The sequence below is a fragment of the Scaptodrosophila lebanonensis genome, unplaced genomic scaffold, assembly GCF_003285725.1.
Source record: "Scaptodrosophila lebanonensis strain 11010-0011.00,11010-0021.00 unplaced genomic scaffold, SlebRS2 tig00000053-arrow-pilon, whole genome shotgun sequence".
NCBI lineage: Eukaryota > Metazoa > Arthropoda > Insecta > Diptera > Drosophilidae > Scaptodrosophila > Scaptodrosophila lebanonensis.
Genome location: NW_022060548.1, coordinates 8953448 through 8978085, shown reverse-complemented (window position 1 = coordinate 8978085; position 24638 = coordinate 8953448). Strand labels below are relative to the sequence as shown.

At 37.8% G+C, this 24638-nt stretch overlaps 2 protein-coding genes across 4 annotated transcripts in view; both read left to right on the top strand.

The window, feature by feature from the left end:
- LOC115623802 (protein AF-10-like) overlaps nucleotides 1–24638 on the top strand; it is a 34728-nt gene that overhangs the window by 4376 nt on the left and 5714 nt on the right. The window contains exons 3-5 of one of the 2 annotated variants that reach the window (XM_030518344.1): nucleotides 114–310; nucleotides 366–1894; nucleotides 1957–2044. In XM_030518344.1, the coding sequence (XP_030374204.1) occupies nucleotides 114–310; nucleotides 366–1894; nucleotides 1957–2044 (1814 nt within the window). Of the gene's footprint in view, nucleotides 1–113; nucleotides 311–365; nucleotides 1895–1956; nucleotides 2045–18920; nucleotides 19844–24638 lie in introns of those variants that run through there. The other variant, XM_030518345.1, reaches the window with a different exon arrangement.
- Nucleotides 4440–10315, top strand: LOC115623803 (muscle LIM protein Mlp84B). Of its 2 annotated transcripts, none has more exons than XM_030518346.1 (2): nucleotides 4440–4554; nucleotides 8126–10315. In XM_030518346.1, the coding sequence occupies exon 2, from the start codon at nucleotides 8207–8209 to the stop codon at nucleotides 9689–9691; it is 1485 nt and encodes a 494-aa protein (XP_030374206.1). In that variant the 5' UTR covers nucleotides 4440–4554; nucleotides 8126–8206; the 3' UTR covers nucleotides 9692–10315. The 2 variants fall into 2 exon arrangements, with proteins under 2 accessions (XP_030374206.1, XP_030374207.1); XM_030518347.1 differs by lacking the exon at nucleotides 4440–4554 and adding an exon at nucleotides 6534–6560.

Here is a 24638-nt window from a genome sequence, read left to right as displayed (position 1 = left end):
ATCATCCCAAAATTGGTCTGCTAACAATAAAAGCTTGAGGCTATATTTTACGTTTATTTCTCTATGCTCCCATCATAGAAACTTTCTAAAACGTACCTTTTATCTATCCACAGCTTGCTACATTTGTTTGGAAATTGGGAAGCCGAATCGCGCCAATGTTGGTGCATGCATGCAGTGCAATAAATCGAATTGTAAGCAACAATTTCATGTAACCTGTGCCCAGAGTCTAGGTCTGCTCTGCGAGGAGGCTGGAAACTATTTGGATAATGTGAAATATTGCGGATATTGCCAGCATCATTATAGCAAATTGGTGCGTATTTGCAGAGACTTTTTACGTATATCTACTCATATTCTTGTACTTGCAGAAAAAGGGCGGCAACGTCAAAACCATACCGCCATACAAACCCATACAACATGACACCTCTTCTGATTCGTGTTCATCACCCGAAAAGGAAGTTGATTCGACCATGAATTCAGCAGCCACATCGGCGACAAGTATTAAAATAACCACAACACCACTCGGCGCAAGCTCAACCACACTGTCGTCCAGTGGCGGCGTCTCATCCTCGTCCAAGCAACGAAAATCCAATTCCTCCAATAAATCCTCAAGCAGCAGCAGCAGCTCATCATTTGCATCCACATCGGTGGGTGTCTCCAATCCCACGAGTTCTGTGAATGTTGGCGGAACAGCAAGCAGCACAAACACCGGTGGCAGCAATTTATTGGCCCTTGGTGGCAACAACAGCAGCAGCAGCAATAGTAGCAATGGTGGCAACAACAACACCGTGAACAGCAGCTTACCAGGCGGAAATAGTGTAAGTGGAACGCATGCCAGCAGCTCCATAGGCGGCAGTACAAGTGCTGGCCACTTACCCAGCGGAGGCTCCACTAACAACAACAACAGCAACAATTCAATTGTTGCAAACTCAAGCAGCACAAAATCCTCCGGCAGCAGTGGCAGCTACAAGGATGGCAGTAGCGGCTATAAGGAGAGCAGCAGCGGCTACAAGGAGAGCAGCAGCGGCTACAAGGAGAGCAGTGGCAATAGCAGCAGCTACAAAGATAAGGATAAGCATAGCAAAAGCGTAAGCAAACAATCCAGTTCAAGCAAGGATAAGGATAAGGATGGTGGCAGCAACTCAACGAGCAACATATTCTCCAATTCATCGGCTTCATCCACTTCCTCGTCCTCTTCATCTTCGCGTGACAAATCATCTAAATCATCGAAAAACAAAGATCTAGCTCAATTGAATGCCACAGCCAGTGGTGGCAACAACACAAATAGCAGCGCACTGGCCAGCAACACCACCAGCTCAAACAACAACAACACCAGCGGTGGCAGCAATCCAAGCAGCCATGTGTCGAGCACGGGCGGTTCACTACTCACTTCAGCCGCTGCTAACGAGCACAGTTTGCCACACGCACAGAATTTGAGCACCAACCAAGAAGCTGGATCAAGTGTTTCAAGTGGTGGCGGTGGCAATTCAATTGTTGCGAGTAGCAAACTCCAAATGGTTGCCAATTTAAGCTCCAATCTCAGCACAGGAGTTGGTGGCAGCTTCAGCGCCGATCTACACACAAGCGTCAGTGGCAGCACATTAAATGAGCCAATTGGCTTTGGTGGCAATAGCACTGGCATTGCTGGCAGCACAGGTGGCAGCAATATGTCCAGCGGCTTGGATACTTTGTCGGGTGCTGGTTCGTCCACAAACCAAAATATTGCCATCACCACTGGCATTACTGGCAGCGCCAATTCCAGTGTGGCCAGTAAGAGCTCTGGTTCAAGTAGTGCCACCACGGGTGGCATAACAACTGGTAGCTCCGCTTCAAAGAAACGCAAAGCGGAATCCAAATCTGGCAATATAACCACAGCGGCCTTAGACGATGTCAACAGGTGGGTGTCATCATAATTTAATCATTTCAATTTTTCTAATTATAACTTCCAATTATTTCTAGCTCATTCCGGGATGTGATTAAGGATGTGCATGTCACGCTAACGCCTTTAACAGACTTTGAAAAGGAAATTGAAAAAAGCTCCAAAAGGGTGAGTACCTAAATTGCTTGCATATATCTAAACTATATAGATTAAAATGTTGATCAGCAAGTAAACAATTTGCTTACGAAATACAAATTTAATTTTCGTATACAGAGAATATCTAAATTATGATCGGACATGCAAATAAATTGCCCACAAATGCCTCCAATTTCATAAAGCTATCATATTAGTCAGGTAGGCAATCAATTTGCCACATATTTTTCAAATCCCACAAATACATCTTGAATGTCCCTTTAAAAAAAGCTTTAATATTAGGTATACATACATACATATATACAATTCATGGGAATTGTAAATACTGTCGATATTATAAAATAAACAAAACGCTTTCTGACTTAGCTTTAAGTTAACTTGACACAACATATTTAACTAAACTTAATGATAATGTATCAAAATAATATTTTAAAGGTTTCAGTTAAGTTTAAGTGAACTTGGTCATCAATATATTCAATATTTTTGCCATAGTTTCTAAAGATATGACTAAAGTCGATTGGACTGATTGAGAAAGGTCAGCATTCATACCCATTAGTGTTACCAACGCATATCCAATTCAGCATCGATATCGAGTATATTTGCAACAGTTTCATAGCAGACAGCATTTTACTCTGCTTCTTTCCACATTTTGCTACGTTTTAATTTAAAAATCATATTTTTAAGCTATAGTTTAGTTTAAAGGATCTGTAGTACTAGATTTAATACTAAATTTAAATAAAAATCGTTTTAGCTAAGAATTAAGTAACGGGTACTTAGTTCTTTCAAAATTAAATCGGAATCATAAAAGAGAAATTAGACAAAAAGAATATCCAGCTCTTTGACAAAAGAGGCCTATTATGAAATACTCACAAAACTAGCCACTCTAAAAAATTCGTATTTGAAATCTCTTGAGTGTTTTTTTTTTTTTTTTTTTTTTTTGTTCATTCTTGGCTCGTTTATTGCGAGAGAATCTCTGTATACATTGTTGCGTTTGAGACGTAGGCGCCTGTCTAATCATTTTCTATTTCCTACACTTGTCTGCAACTTGTCATGCTGCTATTCTTCTGGTATAGCTCAGAAGAAAGCATACACTAGTCAAAAAATAATAAAAATGGTTAAAAGGCCATTTCGCTCGCACACGTTAGCCAAGTTTCAAGCGCAGGCGCATTGCCAACTTTCGTATCATATTTTTATATTTGGAAGAAAAATGCAATTATTAATGCATACGCAGGTGAAAAATTGTGGAAAAGTTCTATAAGTATATATATGTATACGAATATGTATATATACTCTACCTATATATGTATGCAGGTGTGTGTACACAAAGAAATGCCTTTTCAATATTTTCTATTTCTGTTTGCTGATTTGATTGATTGACGTGTGCAATGAGCCATGTCCCAAATGTGTTCCCATTGGTGCGTGATGCAAATTATTTTGTTGGCAAGCGTTACTTACATTCTTAATTAATTCAAAAGTGTGGGCTGATTGGCAAAATGTTTCATTGAAATCTAATTAAGCCAAAAGAATTTCATGAAAAGTATTTAAAAGAAATGCTCCAAACTTAATTGAATTATTTTAATTTAAATAAATATTCTTAATATTCACAAGAGACTATTCTTTAAACCGACGAATAATTTTATTTAAAAAAAAGTTTCTTGGCGCCTCAGAACATTTTAAAAAGCTGAATAATTTTCATGCTAAAAAGTGCATTTTTAGCACATCAAATATTTTCAATAATAATTTGGGGAATGTTTGAAGACCGCCAGAAAAATAATAATCGTAAAAAACCGCGATAATATATTTTTGACAACGCTGGAAACGATAATAATTTTGATTTACAAAGAAAATTCCTTACACAAAAAAAAAAAATTTACAAGTAATTTTTAAAATACTTCAACATCAACTAAAAAATTAAATTCAAAAAGAAGTATTCTTAGCATAGTAAAGAATTTTCTAAAATAGGTTTCGAGAACTCTGGAAAATATTCTCAAAATCATTTGTAGAATTTCTGGAAAATTAGTTCAATAATTTTAATTTTTTAAATATTCTCAGTACCAAAACATTGTCGCAAATAATATAAAGAAGAACTCGACAAAACATTCAAATTTAAAACAAACAAATATTCGTAGCCCCACAAAATAATACCCCGAAAATAATATAAAGAAAAGCTGGAAAACATGCCGAATAATTTTAATTTACAAAAAAAAAAATTTAGAACGTATAAAATATTAAGCAATATGATTTGTTGTTTGAATCGGTTGTTGTTGTCGTCGTTGTTGTTGTTGTTGCTGCTGCTGCCATCTATATAGTCATCTTTATCGTTTTGTCTGTGGCGACAAACATTTACGTTTCGTTTCGTGCCGTGTGCAAACCATTTGGCCAACATTTTGACGCCTGGGTAGCCTCCTCACAAAAGTTGACAATTTTAGAGCGCGCTCAGTCGAAAATCGTTGTTAATCGAAGCTAATGCTCATCTAAAATTAAGTAACAATTTTTGTGCGAATTTTTATTATTACGAACGAAAAGTAAATATAATATAAAAGCGAAAGCCAATAAATAATATCAACAATTAATTTATACACATTATGTACAAGTGTCGTGCAAAAGCATCGGTTATAGCTGCAAATATCACCACAACTTAATTACACGCAATGAAATTTTGCTTGTGAAACCATTTAATTTTAGCCCAGTGTGAAATTCGGCGCATAATTTGACCCGAAAATTGTTCCACAGGCGTCGAAAACATCTCTCCCCACACACACTCACGAACACGAATAGCCAATTTATTTTTTTAGTTACAAAGCAAGCCATAAGCTCCTTTGCAGAAAAATTTTTATGGTGTGTGGTGAGTTGCGGTGGAGTACAGTGAAAACAATCCAGAAACCCACAGAGCTGAGACAAATTTGAAAAATAGATTGTATGACGAAAGCGTGAATAAGTTCTTAGAATCAAAAATCGATCAGAGTTCCCATAGTTCCCATATTTGAGTGAGAAGATAAAATTGAAGCCGGTTTTAGAAACCTTTACAACCTGCCCATTTAAGTTTCAAACAGATCTAAGATGGAATAAAATTTTCCTCACAACATCTAAAAGGAAGGTTCCTTAAATTGTGTTTAAGTACGTTTTAGAACACCCTAAAAAACTTTATTCTAGAGTGCCGAATGTCTATAAGATGGAAAGACATTTTGTATAATTTATCAGACATCCATTCTATAAAAAGTGTATTCAAGTTCTCAAATGTTTATCTGCATTATAGGACATATTATAAAAGTTTCTAGACACCGTTTTTTCTTCAAAAAGTAATCCCAAGAAATGTTTTAAAGTACAAAGTGGGGCTCTGCTTAAATCGAATATGTAGAAGGGGCTTTTGAAATTCCCAATCATTTTTATTCAAATGCCTAAGATCTATCAAAAGTAATCAGACTATCCCTATATGTGTCATGCTACAAAGCTCTCATATATTCTATTCAAATAAGTGTCGTAGATCCGTTTTGTTGTTAAATTAGTCAGCACACAGAATATATGTTTATAAAATAACGCATTAGTTCATTTTAGAAACAGATTCTATTTTATTTCAATGCTAAATATTGTGGATATTGTCAATTTAAGATAGCTGAGATAAGGAAAAACTCTAAAATAAATTCCAATTGTATGTTTAAGATTGTAGAACAGATTATTACCCTTTGTTGCTCAATAAGTAGCCCTCGTTTTGAACCTTCTTTAGCTTCACACTTAACCACAATTTCCGTTTACAAAACATATAAAAAAGGTTGAGAACTATCTGTAGTATTTAGTTGATTCCAAGATATTGTTTCTCTGATCAAATTCTGGGGAATTATTCCATCAAATTGTTAACTAATCTTTGTTGTGAAGTTAAATTTCAACTAAAAAGACATAAGTGTTGTGTCTTGACATATTTGTTGTATTTAAATAAACCCCATTGTGCAAACTGAGAACATCTAAACAGACTCAAAAGATTTGTGTATTATCTGCATAAAAGATATAGAAAAACTGTGTTAGTTACTCTCTACGATTTCTTTTAGTCAGCTTCTACTGTCACGACAAACTTAAAAAATTTCACACAATATTTTTCTGGCTACCGAACATAAAAACTGAACAGCAAAACAGAATGAAACTGAACAGCAAAAAGTTAGAATGAAAAATAAGAAAAACAACAACTTTCGTAGAATTTTGTATAGAAATGTTGGAAAACCACGGGCAGAGTCGCCAACGCAGCCAACGCAGCCACCGCCCGCTGCAACCACCCATGCCCCCAGATACATAGTCATATTTCCATCCCACTCTACACTTGCTGGGCAATATTAGATGAAAATTCTTTAGCACTGTTGCGCCTGCCATAGCCAGAGCACATCTAAAGTTTCTCAACTCAGATCTGAGGAAGAAATTGTCGGTCTCAACGCTGTGCGGTGCCGTGTGCACTCACAATTATATAGATTAGTTTGCGTTGAGCAATCTTCCAGTTCAGTTCTCGTTGCTTTCGTGTGGTGTTTGTTCGGCGGCGCTGTACGTTGTACGTTATTCCGATATACATACAATATATATATATATATACTATATAGGGTATTTTAGCAGCGGTTAACCGATATTATCGCACGACGTTGTACAATTGCATTGTGTATATATTATAAATGCATCATCATCATCATCATCCATACCTCCACTATCCCATTGCATATCTAACATGTCAAACATTTCCACCTATTATCGCCCCAGATATTTGTCTGAAACGTTCGTCCTATTCTTCAGTTACAGTGACTCACGTATATGGTTTTTGACATCATCATCATCATCCGCCAAGAAATGGTATTTGTCATAGTCTCTCGCGGGTATATAGAGAATTATATTCTTTCACCTGTGTTATTTTTATAGAAAAATTTTCTGTATTTTTCAAATACAAATTCACACGCGTATATCGTATATAGGCGGTATATGTATATTTATTTTTCTTTCGTCTACCCTACTGTCATATTTATCTAACGTGTGTGTGTGTGTGTGTGTGTCTGCGTTTGTTGAGAAAACAAGAATTTGTATTTTCGAGAAAATCTAGTTGGCAGAATCGCTGATTTATGTCTGTACATGTGTGTAAAAACTCATTAACATATTGTCCGCATTACGTATAACGCCTGTTGGGTAATTTATTGGCTAAAATGATGACGTTCCGATCATCGGATAAGGTTTTAATAGATGGCCGGTTTCGAAATAGAAATTTTCCCAGCGAGTAGGTCTGTGATGCAATTTTTAATCAATTTTATAAAAATTCTCTTCTAGGTTTTTAATAGCCAGCAGCTGCAGAATTTTATCAAAGCTAGAAATCTTTCGAAATAGCTGGACGCCAGAAATAGTCGGAATTAGTGTTAGGCGGGTAAAAACATAGAGTAGTTTGATTAACAAAGTTGTAAAAGTCTACATTCCGGTAGTCCAATTTCTAAAAAGGTTGCTTGCAAGATAAGAATAACCCTAGACTAAAATTGTAAAAGACATAGGAACCGGCTTTCTTCATCTGAACGGTTCTGTAATCAAACAGTTGAAGTACTTTTTAGTAAAGAATCTACATCGGTCCCACAATCAATCCAAATTTACAAGATTACAGATTATTAAAGAGACACCGTTTTTTCTTCAAAAAGTAAGCCCTAGAAAAGTTTTAAAGTACATCCTTCAGATCAAATGCATCTCCTTATCCTCCTTATTTCTTAAAATGTGACAAAAGAGATCATAATTTCTCCCAACCTGATGAGGCGATCTTCCTTAATAATTTAGTAGACCTATCAGATCTTCTACCATTTCATATTTGTTCCAAGATTGGATAATTTCTTGTATCTCTCCAATCTCATTATTCTTGCAATATGTCAATAAGTCAATCACATTCTCTGAAGCATAAGGCGTTCTACTTCGGGGATCTATCTAGCAGTTCTTATAACTACCCATCCATAACGTGTACTAAAACATTTACGAAATCGGCATTACTCATTCATTTATACACCTTCCCGACTCATTCACCGCTGCAGTTCCATCTATAATGTCAATGAGTGAAGCCATTCTATGAGTTCTCTTTTTGGTCTCTGTTTGCATTTCCAGATAATAAGCAATAATACATACTTATATAATTGTACAAGTAGAGTTTAAAAGAAAGAAAACAGACTTCCGAAACAAACAAAAATGCCTTTCCAACCGATTGAGGCCCCGAAATGTCCGCGTTGCGGCAAAAGTGTCTACGCAGCCGAGGAGCGTCTAGCCGGTGGCTATGTATTCCACAAGAACTGCTTTAAGTGCAGCATGTGCAACAAATCTTTGGACTCGACCAACTGCACAGAGCACGAACGCGAGCTGTACTGCAAGACTTGCCACGGACGTAAATATGGGCCGAAGGGCTACGGTTTCGGTACCGGTGCGGGCACACTCTCCATGGACAACGGTTCACAGTTTTTGCGCGAGAACGGCGAAGAGCCATCGCTGCGGAATGGAGCTCGTTTGGAGCCACGCGCCATTGCGAGAGCACCCGAGGGTCAGGGTTGTCCCCGTTGCGGTGGCTTTGTGTATGCGGCCGAGCAGATGTTGGCCCGCGGTCGCAGCTGGCACAAGGAGTGCTTCAAGTGCGGCAGCTGTAACAAGGGTCTGGACTCGATTTTGTGCTGCGAGGCGCCCGATAAGAACATCTACTGCAAGGGCTGCTATGCGAAGAAGTTTGGACCCAAGGGTTATGGCTATGGCCAGGGTGGTGGCGCATTGCAATCGGATTGCTATGCACATGACGATGGCGCCCCCCAAATACGCGCGGCCATCGATGTGGACAAGATTCAGGCGCGCCCCGGCGAGGGTTGCCCCCGCTGTGGCGGCGTTGTCTATGCCGCTGAGCAAAAGTTGTCGAAGGGTCGGGAGTGGCACAAGAAATGCTTCAATTGCCACGATTGCCACAAGACGCTGGACTCGATCAATGCCAGCGATGGTCCCGATAAGGATGTCTATTGCAGAACCTGCTACGGCAAGAAATGGGGACCCCATGGCTATGGCTTCGCCTGCGGCTCTGGTTTTCTGCAGACTGATGGTCTGACCGAGGATCAAATTAGCGCCAATCGTCCGTTCTACAATCCCGACACCACATCTATTAAGGCACGTGAAGGTGAGGGCTGTCCCCGTTGCGGTGGCGCCGTATTTGCGGCCGAACAGCAGCTCTCCAAGGGCAAGGTGTGGCACAAGAAGTGCTATAACTGTGCCACCTGTCATCGTCCCCTGGACTCGGTGCTGGCCTGCGATGGACCCGATGGCGATATTCATTGCCGCGCCTGCTACGGCAAACTTTTTGGCCCCAAGGGCTTTGGCTATGGTCATGCCCCCACTCTGGTCTCCACCAGCGGCGAATCGACCATACAATTCCCCGATGGTCGTCCACTGAATGGTCAGCGCACCTCCGGTGGTTGCCCGCGTTGCGGTTACGCTGTCTTTGCCGCCGAACAGATGATCAGCAAGAGCCGCATCTGGCATAAACGTTGCTTCTACTGCTCCGATTGTCGCAAATCGTTGGACTCGACAAATCTGAACGACGGCCCTGACGGTGATATCTACTGCCGGGCATGCTACGGACGCAACTTTGGACCCAAGGGCGTCGGCTATGGTCTGGGCGCGGGCGCTTTGACAACGTTCTAAACTGTTTTGACTGTCTTGTCTATGGATCGTTCCGATTTTTGTCGTCTAACTATCTATTGTCTACCTATCTAACTATCCAGAGCTAGCTAACTTAGTGTTTCGGTTTTTCCAACGATTTTTGATGAACGACACAGAAATTGCACAAATTTTTTAGGTTATATGAGAGAATAAGCTTAATGAAACAAAAATACAAAAATAAAAAAAAAAATGCTAAAAAAAAAATAAACAACTTTCGAAAGCTATTGTATTCAAACGAAATTAACTATCGAACGCTAACTAACGATACATTTTTTTGTAAAACGATGACTGTGCGCAATGCGACGTTGTCAACTTTTGTCACCAACTGTACGATGGCAGTGTGGCACGCAGAATGCTGAAATGCAAATGTAAATGGGGCAAACAATCTTTTTTTTTTTTGTAATGCTCCCCACAGTCGTGTTTATTGTCTTATTTATTTCCTAACCTATGTTTGTTTTATTTCTTTACAAACGAAAGCACAAGAAGAAGATGAAGAAATAAATGTATGTGCTATGCTCCAATATATAAATGCAAGCAAAACTGAAGAAAAGAATAACTGAAAAAAAACATGCTATAAAAAATGATATTTTATATATATACTATATACAAAAAAAAAAAAAAAACGCACGCAGCACAACAATACTGAATAAAACGTTAAAGCTGTTGATGATGAGATGATGAAGATTATATATGTATATTTAGCTGATTTAGTTCTTACGATATATACTTACGAAATCTTTAATATTTATAATAATGATACATAAATTTCTTTTCTAATCTGAGCAAAATACTCGTATTTGCCCAATACAAGCAATATTTTCACTTCTGGCATATGTTGTAGATGTACAAGTATATCAAAAGAAAAACAAGATCCAATAATATATGCCCTGGTGGGTTCCATGAAAACAAAACCAAAAACAAAATACATATACAAGAAAATTGTTTTTCTATTCCATTTCACCTGCACACACATAGTCCCAATTATTTTAATTGGCTGTGCATACCTGTGGTGCTACACCTGAAGGGTGGGTGTTGAGCTATATCATCGGTTCTATATATAGGCGGAATGTCGATCAAACATGAACAAAATCATTTCTCAACGTACACGCTGTTGTGTGTCTTTGATTTGTTGTTGTTGCTATGTATGTTTTCTATTCGCTATATACACCTAGACATGTTTTTGTCTATTCAGCTCATTCGGTTACTCGAGAAAAACATTCTAAATGTTCCATAACCGTATCGAAACGGTTTTCTAAATATAAATATGATGCTAATATCCATATGCACATACATACAAGTAAGAGAAAACGGTGCGTCTATGCGTGCCGTACCCCAATGTGCGAGTGCGAGTGAGTGGCAGAGCATTGGTTTGGACACGTTGGGATCAAACTATATAAACCATTTGGTGAGCTGACCTGATGGCCGGGGCGCGTCAAGAATTCGGAGAGAGAAAACTCGTAGAATTTCTCAAAATTTGATTTTAACTCGAAAGTGCAAAAGAACTCAAGAGAACTTTCGGTGCGAACCCATATGAGTTCTTGAGAAATTTCCTATATACATACTATATGTATGTGCTCTTCGTAATGTTTGTTGTAGCTGTTAGATATTGTTTAGCTAAATGCCTTATTCAACAAGCCACGTGCTTAAAGATGTGGGAGTAGTATGAAAGCATTATTCTTGAATTCTTTCGCTTGTTTACCTTACTATGTTGCCTTAAGTGCCTCTAGTCCATAATACCTTAATTGTGCAATAGAAAATTGATGTCATGCCGCATTACTTGCAGCAGAAAGCACTTAAGATTTCAACAAATTGTCGAACATCACAATTTCTTTTACCCTATACTCACCCGCTTAGTCATCTGAAAGCATCCAGACTATTAAATAATTTTATACACTTCAAACAACAGGTTGGTGTCTAATGTATGTAAAAGGATAAGGAATGGAATGGAATGGGATGCAAATGAATCAAAATAATTTAGTGCATTTGTCTGTTCGACAGTATGAACCGAGACAACTTGTATACCACTTCAGCTAGGAACCCCAAGTTTGGCATAGAGAGTTATCTTATCTGTTTGCAGACTGAGTTCTATGCAAACCATATATAGCATCTTTATTTTATATAGCTACCATAGAAATAACCGATTCAATAATCAATCTGAGTAGCATAAACTTGTTTGCCTATAACGTTTTTGTAACCACTCTATTCTGAACCGAAGCACTAAATCATGTAGTTACAAGAAATACAATTTCCATTTCTTTATGGGAATTACAAGAATTGCACGACCCTTAACGTTCGAAATGCTCTCTAAGAGTTCCGCTCACGTTGTTTTTTTGTTGTATTTGTAATGACGTTGACCACTAAAATGTTGCTATGCCAACATATATAGAGGCCATTTTAGATAATATTTATTCACTAACGTATACACATAAGAACAGCAGACCCAGACCCCATCGGGAGGTCGTTTCTTAGCCCCCCACTCAAACCGGCAGGCATGCTGGCAGGCAGGTGTGTTTTGTGTTGCGTTGAATATTTTTTGTATCTACTATATGTAAATAATTCAATTTGTGTATTGCTGGCACAAATCTTACAGTCATATAGCATATATATTTTTAGACCTTCCTAGTCAGCGTCTATTTTTGAGTGATTCGTTTTTGAAAATTTTTGCACATGTGTCATAGCTCTTTAAAAACTTTTCCGATTGATAAACAAAAAATATAAAAATGAGCAAAATATTACCAATGCCTGTGTAGCTTCATTCAGCCCCCGGGGCCATAACGCTGATGAGGTCTATACTTGAATACATATTTGCGGAATTTGAATCTTTTTAATTAATGCTTAATATCTTGTGATCATTGGTGCGAATAGATTTATGCGTTCTTGTTGAAATTTGTGTCTATTTGTATATGGAAGTGATCTTGATTATGGCTTAGATTAACGCATAAACGTAGAACACATGTGGGTGGGTGGGTGTGCCGATAATTTGCTCTTTTCCTAAAGGCAAATCATGTCAAAATTTGACATTTTGTGAGATGCACTGACGACTTTACGGAACATATTGAAATGAAAAGAAATAGTGGACAATTCAAATACTGTTATTAAAAAACATGAATGGAAAATGAAACAAATGAATAATTAATATAAATCGTTAAATATACATACGTTATATAACTATAAAAGATTCGCTTTATAAAGAGCGCAATATCTTTATAATAAATTACTTACTTCCCAAATTCCATTTTCAATCGTAAAAACAATATTGGCAGTTAATCTAAATGTGTTTATAATATAACTAAGAATGTCTTTTTGTTGCTTCAATTGAGCAATTTTCCAGGGATTATATTATAAAGAGGCCAAGTTGATTGGGCCTTCAAGTTAAAGCCACAAAGTATAATAATCAACTTTTCCGTTTTCGTTACGAGTATTGGGAAAAATGTCCTAAAATGCCAGTTATAGAAAAATCTAATTTCGATGGCATTGGATGGAAGTGAAGACAATATCTTACCTTTTCTTGAAATCAATAACTTTTAAAACTCTAATTTTATATTTTCTGAGAATTTTGAGCTCTTACTGACATGCAGGCGGACAGTTTAGGCGAGTCCATTTATCATTTGTCCTTCTTTAGAGAAATATATTAAATTATTTCATAAGTCATTCCTTTGCTTGAACGCCTATGATTTCTTAAACAACCCGCCTCTAGCGTTTGGCTACATTTATTTACTCCACAAGTGTTTGAAAGGGACTAAAAAATACATACATACATAATTTATACAACATTTTCGTGACTAGATTGCATTTAATGGCAAAATTATTGATTTCACATTATAAAATGCTTTGGCTATGAAATGCAATCAACAGCAGAAACTAACCACAATTGACAGTCTCAGGGTCGAAATGTGGGGGAAGTAGCAAAGTTTTTGTTGTGAGTGTGGTTTAGGGGTGTTGATGTTTATAATACTACTGTGTCTACAAATAAAACTCGTCATTTGTAGAAAATTGTTAATTCTAAATTGGTTTTGGCTTCGTTCCCATATTGTCAAATGTGGAAAATGAAAAAGGACCTCAAGTTGATTGGAAAATTATGTTAACAATAGCGAGATCTTGTGTTATCCCGGTATATTAAATTTATAAAGATGATGTTTACCAAAAGTGAAGTATATAGCAAGCTCTTGTATTACCCTGGAATATTAAAATTTTTTGTATTAATATGATGGATACTAGCAAGAATGTATAATTCAGTTATTTTTGTTGTCGATATTAAAATTTTCAAAGTCATATACTCTTTCTCAAATTATGCTTCTTAATAAAATGTAATAACAAAGATGATATGGATAGCCACTTTGGTAATTTAATATATCTCATATTACTTATATTCCTAAAAATATTAGCCCTAAAAGGGAAATATGTAAAATCTTCTCATCCGTAAAATATTATATTATTTGATATAAAGAACAGACCTGCATATCTAAATTAAATAAAAATGAGTCACATTTATTATTCCGCAAAAATTACCCCAAAAAAGGCTGACCAGTGAGCATCCTTGCTCTTAAGGGCTGATTTTAACCCCGCGGCTGTCCCAGAGTAGCCAAAAAGATGCCCTTTCTTAAAGGTTTGTTATGCAGTAGTAAAAAATATATATAAAAAAGCGTACATAAATTATGCGTCTATATTTAATTTTTAGGGTGGGTGATAATTCACAATTTTGTTATTTACCGTTTCGATTATAAGCGCCTGTCAGAAGTATGACCGCCTTAATGCACGCGTGCCTGCGTTACACCCACACTCATGCACACACGTGAGTGTCAAAATCATTTATTGCTCTCAGCTGTTGTGCGTTTTATGACCCGCCTCCTCGGCCTGTAAAAACTAGCCCAGAATCGGCTTAAGCCCAAAGCGCACACATTGTTAAGTGATTTCCTCCTTCCTTTTAAATGGTCATAAAAAATTATTTTGACAAAATTGTTTTTCCAGCGCAATTAATATGTTTAAAGGCGCTCGTATCGTGACACACGCATATGTATAGGTGTGTGTATGTACACAAATACCTATTTAGTGCAGGTCACCCAGCAACAAAAACAAAAAAAAGTAAATCAACACCTTGCCCGTGTATTTATTTGCGTGTTGCCTGCATTTTTCATCAGTGTATGTTTATGTGTATGCGAGAATAAGAGTGTGAGTAGGCGCGACACGTGTCCCTTTGCAGTTTATTACTTATACCTTTTTCCAAAGCTGTTAACAAAATTACCGTTTCCTTGCCAGCCAGCCCCACGTTCTCAATCTCTCCCACGCACGCTCTTTATGGCTTATGCATATGAGTTGCGTGCGTGTCTATCTGGCAACACTGCAATGCATAAATTCACCAACCCTCGTCCCACAGGTTTGTTTTTGCATTGCCTGCGCAAATATTTTTCTGTTGACATTTTTAATTTAATTTAGTTTGGCTTTGATTTCTATTTACTGTCCGCAAACACTTTTATATATCATTATTTATCATCGATATTAAATGAGTTTGTTTTGTGTGAAGTGCGCATGCAAAGTTAAACCCTGTCGCCTGATTAAATATTTGACAATGCCTTTATGCTCTCTTTGTTTGACTTTGATGGTCCCCCTTTTGAAGTTGAATGACCAATTTGGGCGCGCTTAAGAGCCAACCTGTCTGCTCGCTAATGCTTCGTACGGGTTCCATTTATTAATGCATATTACTTCTAATGCTTACCGACCAAAAAGGATTCATAAAGTGTCTGGTAATTAAGCATGCCAAATTGCCGGGTCTCAGCATAGGAGAGTGCTTCAATGCATACCCAAAAAGTAGACAGAAAACTCTCGACTATGAAATACCCTAACACTTAATCTCGTTTCACTAAAAATGCATACATATATCTCTATTGAATGTATTAAATAAGTTATATTAAAGTTAAAACAATAATATTTCAGTTGTCGAAATTAAAGACCACTTTTATTTGTAAATGTTTGTAAAGAGATTGGTAAGAAATTCGAAATATCTATAGACCTAATCTATTTGAACCTTTTACAAGTAAATCATTGCCTTTTTTGAAAATAATATTGCTTTTCCACGAATAATAATACCCAATAATAGTTAAAAACAAAAAGTAATTACTATGGCTTGTTCCTTATGAGGTAGAGTATTGGTTACGTAAGGCATTTGTGATTCTAGGTTTTATAGTTTTCGATACACTTTTGAACATTTCCCATGACTACCTTTTGTGTGTTACAACCGCTAACAGATAACACATGGACTTTTTGAGTGAGTATAAAAGGAAGGGATACACAATGACATTTCTTTGTTGTTGTCAAGATGCTACCTTGCATCAGCAACAACAATGACTGCATATTAAAATTAATTTTGCTTCTGTATGGCAACGACGAAACTAAAGGCGCCATCAGCGACGCCGCCATTGTACACTTTGCCACCTTCTTTGATTTGATTACAGACAGGCACAGCGGCAGAGACGCGGTCATGCAACCAACCAAAACAACGGCAATATTTGTGCCGTTCCCATTCCCATTTCGTGTTTGTTTGTTTTGTAAAACAGGCACGTTCCCCAGTCAGTCAGCACGTCAACAACCGAGCGACCGTAGAAGCTCCTCCTCTCCTATCTCCCCTTTCGGGTATCCATGAAACTCCACCTTGCCAATTGTTGCCAAGGTATTCTCGCATAAATGGCACTTAAGTTTTTTTCTGCTATAATTTTTTCGGGCTTCAACATTCATTTATTTGCATTACAAATTATGCTGCATGTTCACCTTTCGCTTCGTTGGCTCTTTGGTGGCTGCCAGCTGAAAAATAATCTTTTTTATTTATTGCCAATTGCAAACGTCTGTGGCGCTGCTCCATAATGCATAAAAAATATGTAAGTGTGTGTTAGATTACTTCTTTTGCCACGACCTCTTCTTCCTGTAAACATTGCCTTACAATTCAATTATTTTTCTTTTTCCTGTTTTGTCTTCTTGAATCGTTTTCGTTGTCTGGCTCTGTTGCTGCAGAAACAACAACAACAACAGTACCCAACTGTATTAACTTGCAACACCCGCCCCCGTTGGCAACATTGCATAAAGCACAGACACTCCAATACATATACAAATACACATACGTATATCTAAGCATTCACATACTCAAACACGGCAACATTGTGCTCTTTTATGCTCTGATGCTCTGTTAATCTGTTCCTAGTAGTAGTTTCTGTTAGATTTGAGAACAGTCGCAGTTTATTTTTATTTGCCTTTCAATCAACTATACAAACCATTATTTACATTTATGTATGTATAAGTACATACATACATAGACATGTATGTACATGTAATATCATTGCCTTAATATTTTTTGTTGTAAAAAATAGGTTGTTAAAACATAAGCTTTTGTATATTACAATTGATAACAGGCTATTAATGAATTATTTTTTAAATTTTTGTTATTTTGTTATGCTTTTGCAATTTCTCATCTCACATTTCTATTAGAAGCAATCACTTCTCAAATTTTGTTGGCGCGTTGTAGCTGTCGCCGTCGCTGCTTCCTGCTGTTGATAACATTTTCGTTTCATTTGCTGCTGTTACTGCAGCGGGTTCTGTTATTATTGTTGTTGCTCTTTTATTACAACATCAGTGGCATTACGACATGCTGCAGTCGACACTGTGTTTGTGTGTGTGTGTATCTGTCTATGTTGTCTTATGAGTATGCGACGGATTCACTTTTATACATACATACATACATATGTATGAGTTCCAAAACTGTTCTCTTTTTGTGTGTGTTTTTGGGGGCTACCCAGCAAACATTTTTATCGCAACTCGGATAGAACTTGATTAGTCATTTTTATAAAAATTTTAAATGTTTACTAATTGGCTTTAATTATTGATGCAAAAATCAGAAATCAGCATTCAATTAAATGCGTCACTCAGCCTCAACCCTATCGAAACAATGTATTGTTGTTGTGCAGTGGGTGACGTTTTTCCAGTTAAATTTCTGTTCTCGTCGTCAGTGCGCTGCCCCACGACTCTACGTCAGGTCTTGCGTATGAATGTATGTACATACATACATACGTATGTACATATGTATGAGTGTTTATTTTTATGCTGCCGTTCGTTCTTATGCTGGTGCCGTCGCCGTCGTTTTGTTTTTGTGGTATGCTTCATTTTGTTTTTGTACACGTCGTCTACACACCGGTGAGTGCGTGTGTTGTATGTATGTTTATATGTGGTGTCTGGCCTACGTGCAGACATAACATTCAATATGTACAGACATACATACATAAATAATCCCCCTGCTCAAGCAAAAAAAAGCACTGAAAACCGGCTGCGGACTAGCTAACAACAACAATGCTACATACTGTTCGTTCTCATCGCTGCTTGTGCTGGTGCTCTTTCAATTTCACACGCGCACCGCTCTCTCTCTCTCTTTTGTGTGCAACACAGTCTGCCGAGGCCGCCGCTTCTAAACATAAAATTCAACCCACCAGAGTTTAGTACAACTCCGCACGGCCAGCACGGTGAATGCATTTGTTATCGGCTTCGCAGTATTAAACTCCGCGCTGGAGTTTTACAGTCGTTTAAGTAGTCGTTTTTGTGTTTTTTTTTTGTTAACTTGAGCGTGTGTGTGTGTGTATAAAAATTGTCTTTACATTCTGTTTATTGAAAAACCACAAAAACAAAAAACTTGGCTTTAAATATGTTGCATTTATTTATGTGTGCTTTAATTATCGTCTAAACATTGTCGTCGTCAACTCTTCCTCTCTGTGAAACGTGCTCAACTTTTATGGCCGCCAGTGTGTAGCGAAAAAGTTGTTTTTCGTGTATGAAAACTGTTCAAATATTGTGTTTGTTCACGTGGCCAGCGGCCAGCACATGTTTTAAATTGTACCAAATAAAAAACTAAGTAATACAAAGTCAATTTCATTTATGATTTTTGTGCAAAGCAGAAGAAAAGTTTAAACGTCGGCTGTTTGTTTTTTATATATGTATATGTGTGTGTGCATACACGACTGCTATATGGCAAAGAGAGTGAGCAGAAGTGAGAGAGAGAGCAAGGCAATTGCCATCAAGAAAGTTATTCACCCCAACACACACACGCACACATGCATACAGGCACTGTGATTTTAAATGGGTGTGCGTGAAAATTGAAATAAAAAAACGACAGCAGAGCATAAAAATAATATTATTGAAAACGAAACAACAACAACAAACGGGTTAGAAGAAGTGGAAAGGCAACGTGCAACGCACAGACGACCCGACTTGCCTAACCGACTGACTGACTCATTGGCTTTTAACTTTGGTTTTAGAGAGCGGAGCCAAAACGCAACCATTATTATGTTGGCCAAATCAAAAGCTCTGCTGCCTGTCTAACTAATTATAGTGTAGAAACAACAACAAAGACGAAGACAGCAGCAGCGACGTTGCAACAAAACAAAATTGCCGCTAAAAGACCAAGTCGAAAGCAAGAAAAAACGCGAACTTTTGCTCGCGGGCAAACGGCAAAAACTGTGATTCCCTCCACACAACTCCCCCCACCTTCAACTACTATTACTCCTCCACCACCACCACCACCCAAAACCCAAGATGATGATGATGGACACACTGGATACAAGCAGCACACAGCCCATGGATGTGGCACCCGCTGTTGCTTTGGCTGCCACAACTGTTGGCAGCGGCACACTCGTCGATTTCACAGCCACAATGGCCAGCATGGCTGCCACGGCGGAATCCGCAGAGAGCAACAACAATAACAACAATAATAATCATCATCATATTGAGATGGCCGTAGAATACAAGGAGCATCGCAAAAACAAGAAGAAGAAACGTGAAAAGCGTGAAAAAGATAAGGAGCATCGCCACCACAAGCATCGTGAGCACCGTGAGCATCGTGAACATCGCGAACATCGCCGTCATCGATCGGATCGAGACCGTGAGCGTGAAGGACATAATCACAATAGTAGTCAGCATTCAACATCTGCCTCCTCATCACCATCGTCCGCCTCGACCACCCCCTCAGCCACTATCGAATATGTTGGTGGCTCCGCCTCAGCCTCGCCATCCTATTTGGGCGGCAGTGGTGGCAACAACGGCAACAGTGGACCCGCAGCCACAACATATCCGCACAATTTAAAAATACGCTTCCTGCTTTCCGGGGTAAGCAAACACACATCCAGAAATGCTATATACATATATGGTTATGTACACACTATGTATAATGCATATAGAGTGCAGCATCCAGCCTCATGGAGCGAACAGCACGTGCGTTGGCGCCGCATTGGCCACATCTGCCAATCGACCCGTCGTTTAAGTGCTCTATTTATAGAATTGCATAGTTCAGCCATTCGCCAGAATGGCGCAGAGTTCAACAAGTGAGCAGATTTAGAGTCTAGTGTGTAACTTAGGGGAAGGCATTTCTCTCAAGATCGGGTAACAAGTTACTTTCAAAATGCTCAGAAACATCACTTATGGGGATGTCAAAGGAAAGAAACTTAAAATGTGTCAGCAAATTAAAAGAAAACAATCTATTCGGACTAGAATAAATAAAGAGGGATTCAGGAATAGTTTCTGGTTAAAAATAAATTAAGTTTTAGTAAAAATACAGAAAAATGTTAAGGTTTTGTATTGAATATAAATTGATCTGTAGTAGTATTTATAAAGTGTCTGGTAAATTGTAGAAAAAACACGCCCATTAAAAAGAAATAATTTTCTTTATTATCTTTGGGAAAGACGGGTTTTTTAAGATTTGCAAAAACTAACGTATAACTACTCATATTTGAATTACAGGCATTATAATCACAAAAACCTAAATAAAACCTTATTACAGACAATGTAAAAGTCTTTTAGCTGAGAAACCTTTGCATAATATCGGTTGGATAGACCCCAAACTTTTAACAAAAACAGTACATAATTCTCAGGAAAAAAATAATCTATAAAGGTTGGACTAAAAGCGACGTTGAGATATCTTAATATCTTTATAATCATATTTCCTCGAATATAACTATTAAAATTTATCATAAGTAAACAAAAAGTTACTCCTAATTTCAACAAATATTAACGGTTTGATGCCAACACATTAAAGTAATTCCTAACAGCAGCGCGAGCTTTTAATAAAAGATAAAATTTTTGCTTAAATAACAAATAGGTCTTTAGTCTGCATATGTAAATAGGTAAACAAATAAATGCTTCTTCAAATAGAAAGACCTCACCGGAAATGCATTCTATTTTTACTAACAATAAAATTATATTCAGATTTTAACATATTTAACACGTTAATTAAACTTCTAAGTAGTTTTCCATTTCGTTGGGAATAAATGAATTAAATTCGGGAAACTAATTAACTAATCTGCTTGCAAAGCTTTTAATTGGATCTAGTATTTCAATAGTGTTTTATTTGCAAGTAATTGAATCGCTTGGGAGTACTACGAATATATATTCCCATTTCAATTCGCATAATTTGAATCGAATTCGGGACTGTCCTCTTGTGATCACTTGTTGGTCAAATGGTGAAAAGATTGGAATACTATCGATTTATAAAATAACTATAGAATTCGGTATGTCTCTAATAATAGCTATTATAGTTTGTCGCCTTAAGATAGTGTCACAAGTTGCTTGATAGTTGATTGATAAGATTATCTGTGGAATGTACCCGTTATATAGGAGCAGGAAATTCTAAATCATATCAACAGGTTTACCACAACAGCACAGTAATTTCGATTAGTTATGAATGGATCCCTTTGTTTCTTGCATAGTATTAGTTAACAACTGTATCTCCCATTTTGATTAGGCATTAAACTAACTACCCATAAATATGGAATAGTAACTAGAACTCTTTGTCTTGTGCACCTGCACCCCGGATATATACATACATACATATGTACAAATGCCCCAGAATTGAGCTGAGAGGCAAGCCACCTGCTACGCCAACAAGTCCTTTGAAATAAATGCAGTAGGCACTTAAATTATTGTGTCCTGCCTGTCGTTCTCACCGCCGCTCCAATTGGCCAAATATAAGCGCGCCGATTATTGATTAGTGTAAGTGCCATTATATGTATTTATAGTAGTGCGTTGGTCGATCGCCTGAGTCTGCTGGTGGTGGCTTCGTTTTTCTTTTACATTTTTTGTAGTTGTTCTTCGGCCTACGTGACGTGGCTCAACAAAAGGCTCGTCGACGATACGGGCACAGACAGCTGTTCGCCTTATCCCTTCTTATTCCGAGGCTCAAGGCAACTCGGCTCAGCTGTGGCTATCCTGTTGCCGAGTGTGCCTGTCTGCCTGCCTGCCTGGAATGGCCTGTGTTGTGTGTCCTGTGCCCGGACTCGCAACCACTTCGCACATTTGCGCCTAGTTTACGACAGCTGCCAGCCTGTTATTCCTACCCTTCGCCAAAGGTCCTTACACTCGACAAATACGCAAGAAGTTTCAAGAAAATTTTATTTGCGTTCTCTAGAAACTACTGTTTAAAATGAAGAAGCTGATAATACAAGTACATCTGAAAGGAGGTTTCCTGTGCCACAACAAGTTGTTTCTTTCGACCTGTGTTCAGGAACATATTAATATTATTTTATAGTATAGTTATTTCAGCTTGTTTTTCAATTGAAAAAATGCTTGAAACTTGGCTTACTAAGACTATTCTATTTTGTTATTGGAATGCTTTTAACAATATTTGAACATAGGGATGCCAAAACTGTGTGGTAGAACACTCTTTTAATGAAAAACTCTTCTCATGATGATATCTTAACCAAATTTAATATTTAAATGTTTTTAATAATATATCCTGATAACATTTTATCAAAACGATTGCACCCAAAACTTGTTTGTTCAAAAAGATATCACAACTAATTTTAAGTTTTTTATTCAAATGCTAAGTTTAACAATAAACCTCTGCCATTAGGACGATCGTTTGGAAAAAACATGCTTAGTACCAACAACTCGTTTTTTCCTTACAATATAGTTACCTAATTTAATATTTATACGTTTTTTTATACTAACCCATAATATAAAGTTTTAACGAAATCTAGATTTTTCTCGAAGTGTATTTGTTTGTTTTTCGTTGCTTCTTCTGCTGCCGCTGCTTTGGCAGTTGATTGATCCTTCATTCGATCTTATTACAGCTGCCGTGCGCCCTTTTTTCCCTTCTTAGGTATGAAGTTCACGTGCATTCATATGTCTTGGTCTGGATATGTTGTTGTTTTCGTTTCTTTAATTGATTTGAATTCAATTCCTAATGGCAGAGTGTGGGCTGGATTTTCTTTTTCCCTGCCGTATTCCACATTCACATTCCATATTTGGATGCCTTGCGAAGCCGCAATCAAGAATTCCTCGCAATTTAAATAATTCCACAATTTGTCGTTTGTGTTCTGTGTTTGTTTGCGAATTTTGCGAAACTCGATAAGCAAAAACTTTCGTTACTTCCTTCCTTTTGAAACGCGCGCAACCCTTTTTTGACAATTGTCGGACAGCATTGTTGTCGTCGCATTATTTTTGCTGTTTGGGGTTCGCAGACAGACGACGCACGCTAATATAATATTTATAGTTGGTATTTTATTTCCGGCTGCCCTGCTCTTTATTGAATTTTACACAACTAAAAAAAGTACATAGACATTGAAATCGAAATGCAAATGCAAAGCAGGCGAGCACGCAAAAAGCAAACTACAAAGGGGTTGATTGCCTCCTCCCCTAACCGCTCGTCCTTCCTTCTGTCAACCAAAAGCAAACTCATTCGGCACAGCAACAGGATAATCACTCCGACTCTCCTGCCTGCTGCTGCTGCTGCTTCTCACTTCGTCTGCTCACACCAGGCCAGCATTTGGCGGGCACCAACATTTTAAAAGCGGAAAAATAAGCGAGATAATCATAAAACTTATCCTAATTCTAAAAATACTTTGTCATAACATTATCTGACCTCTATTACAATATTTGTGATAGATAAAACGACGATGTTACGTTTACAATCTGACTAGAGACGGCAGTAGGGCCCTACAATTGTTTCTTTTAAAAACTGGCGCTTGTAATAGGTATATGATTAATTCTATCAGTCTCTAAAGAGAACGCAAATATATTAAATAGGAAATAAAAAGGAACATGTCCACAATATCGTACACATTTGTAATACTGATTGCTTCAGTGTTATCCGATCTGGAATCCTTGCAAGAACTCCATGTGTGTATAATAGACAGATGGGAGCAGAAAACCCAAAAGAACCGAAAATGCATTACTGACATGAAATACAAAACAAAACAGCTCTTTAGCTTGTGAGTTCACGATTTTAAATGCCTGCCTGACCCAAATCTAATGAAGCATGAAGACGTTGTTGTTGTTGCGCTTGTTTGTTGAAGAAATTCGACACTTCTTGAATATAGCAAGTAGTGTAGAAATTACAAGAAAGGAGCAACAGGCCCTAAAACTGCCGCGGCACCAGTCTTACTCAATTAGTAACGGTAATAAAAAATATTTGATGTAACTTTAATTCTAATTGGATTGCAACGACAACTGTCAATGTAAAAATGGAACGCAGCACTATTATTGTTATTGTTATGTTGCTGCACTCTCTTTCTCTCCCTCTCTCTTTGTAGCGGTTGCATTCCAGGTGGCAACGCCATTCAATGCATAGACATAGTTTTTCAACTTTTTGTCTACGTGACCAAAATACAACAACAACACAACGCCAAACCCCCACCCTCAAATTAAACAGCAACAGCAACAGCTCACGCAGCTACTGCTGTCGCTCAGAGTGAAGCTGCCAGCTCCTCTCTCTCTCTTTCTCTCTCTTGGCTGTATCTCCTCTCCCCAACTCCTGTGCGCTCTTTATTGTTTATGCATTCAGCATTATGTTTGGTTTCGTTTTCCGCTGTTGCTGCTGCTGCTGCTGGTGCTGCATGTAACATTTGTTGCCTCACACTCTCGCACACACCCATGCATGTGACTAGTTACATACACATTCGTACATATA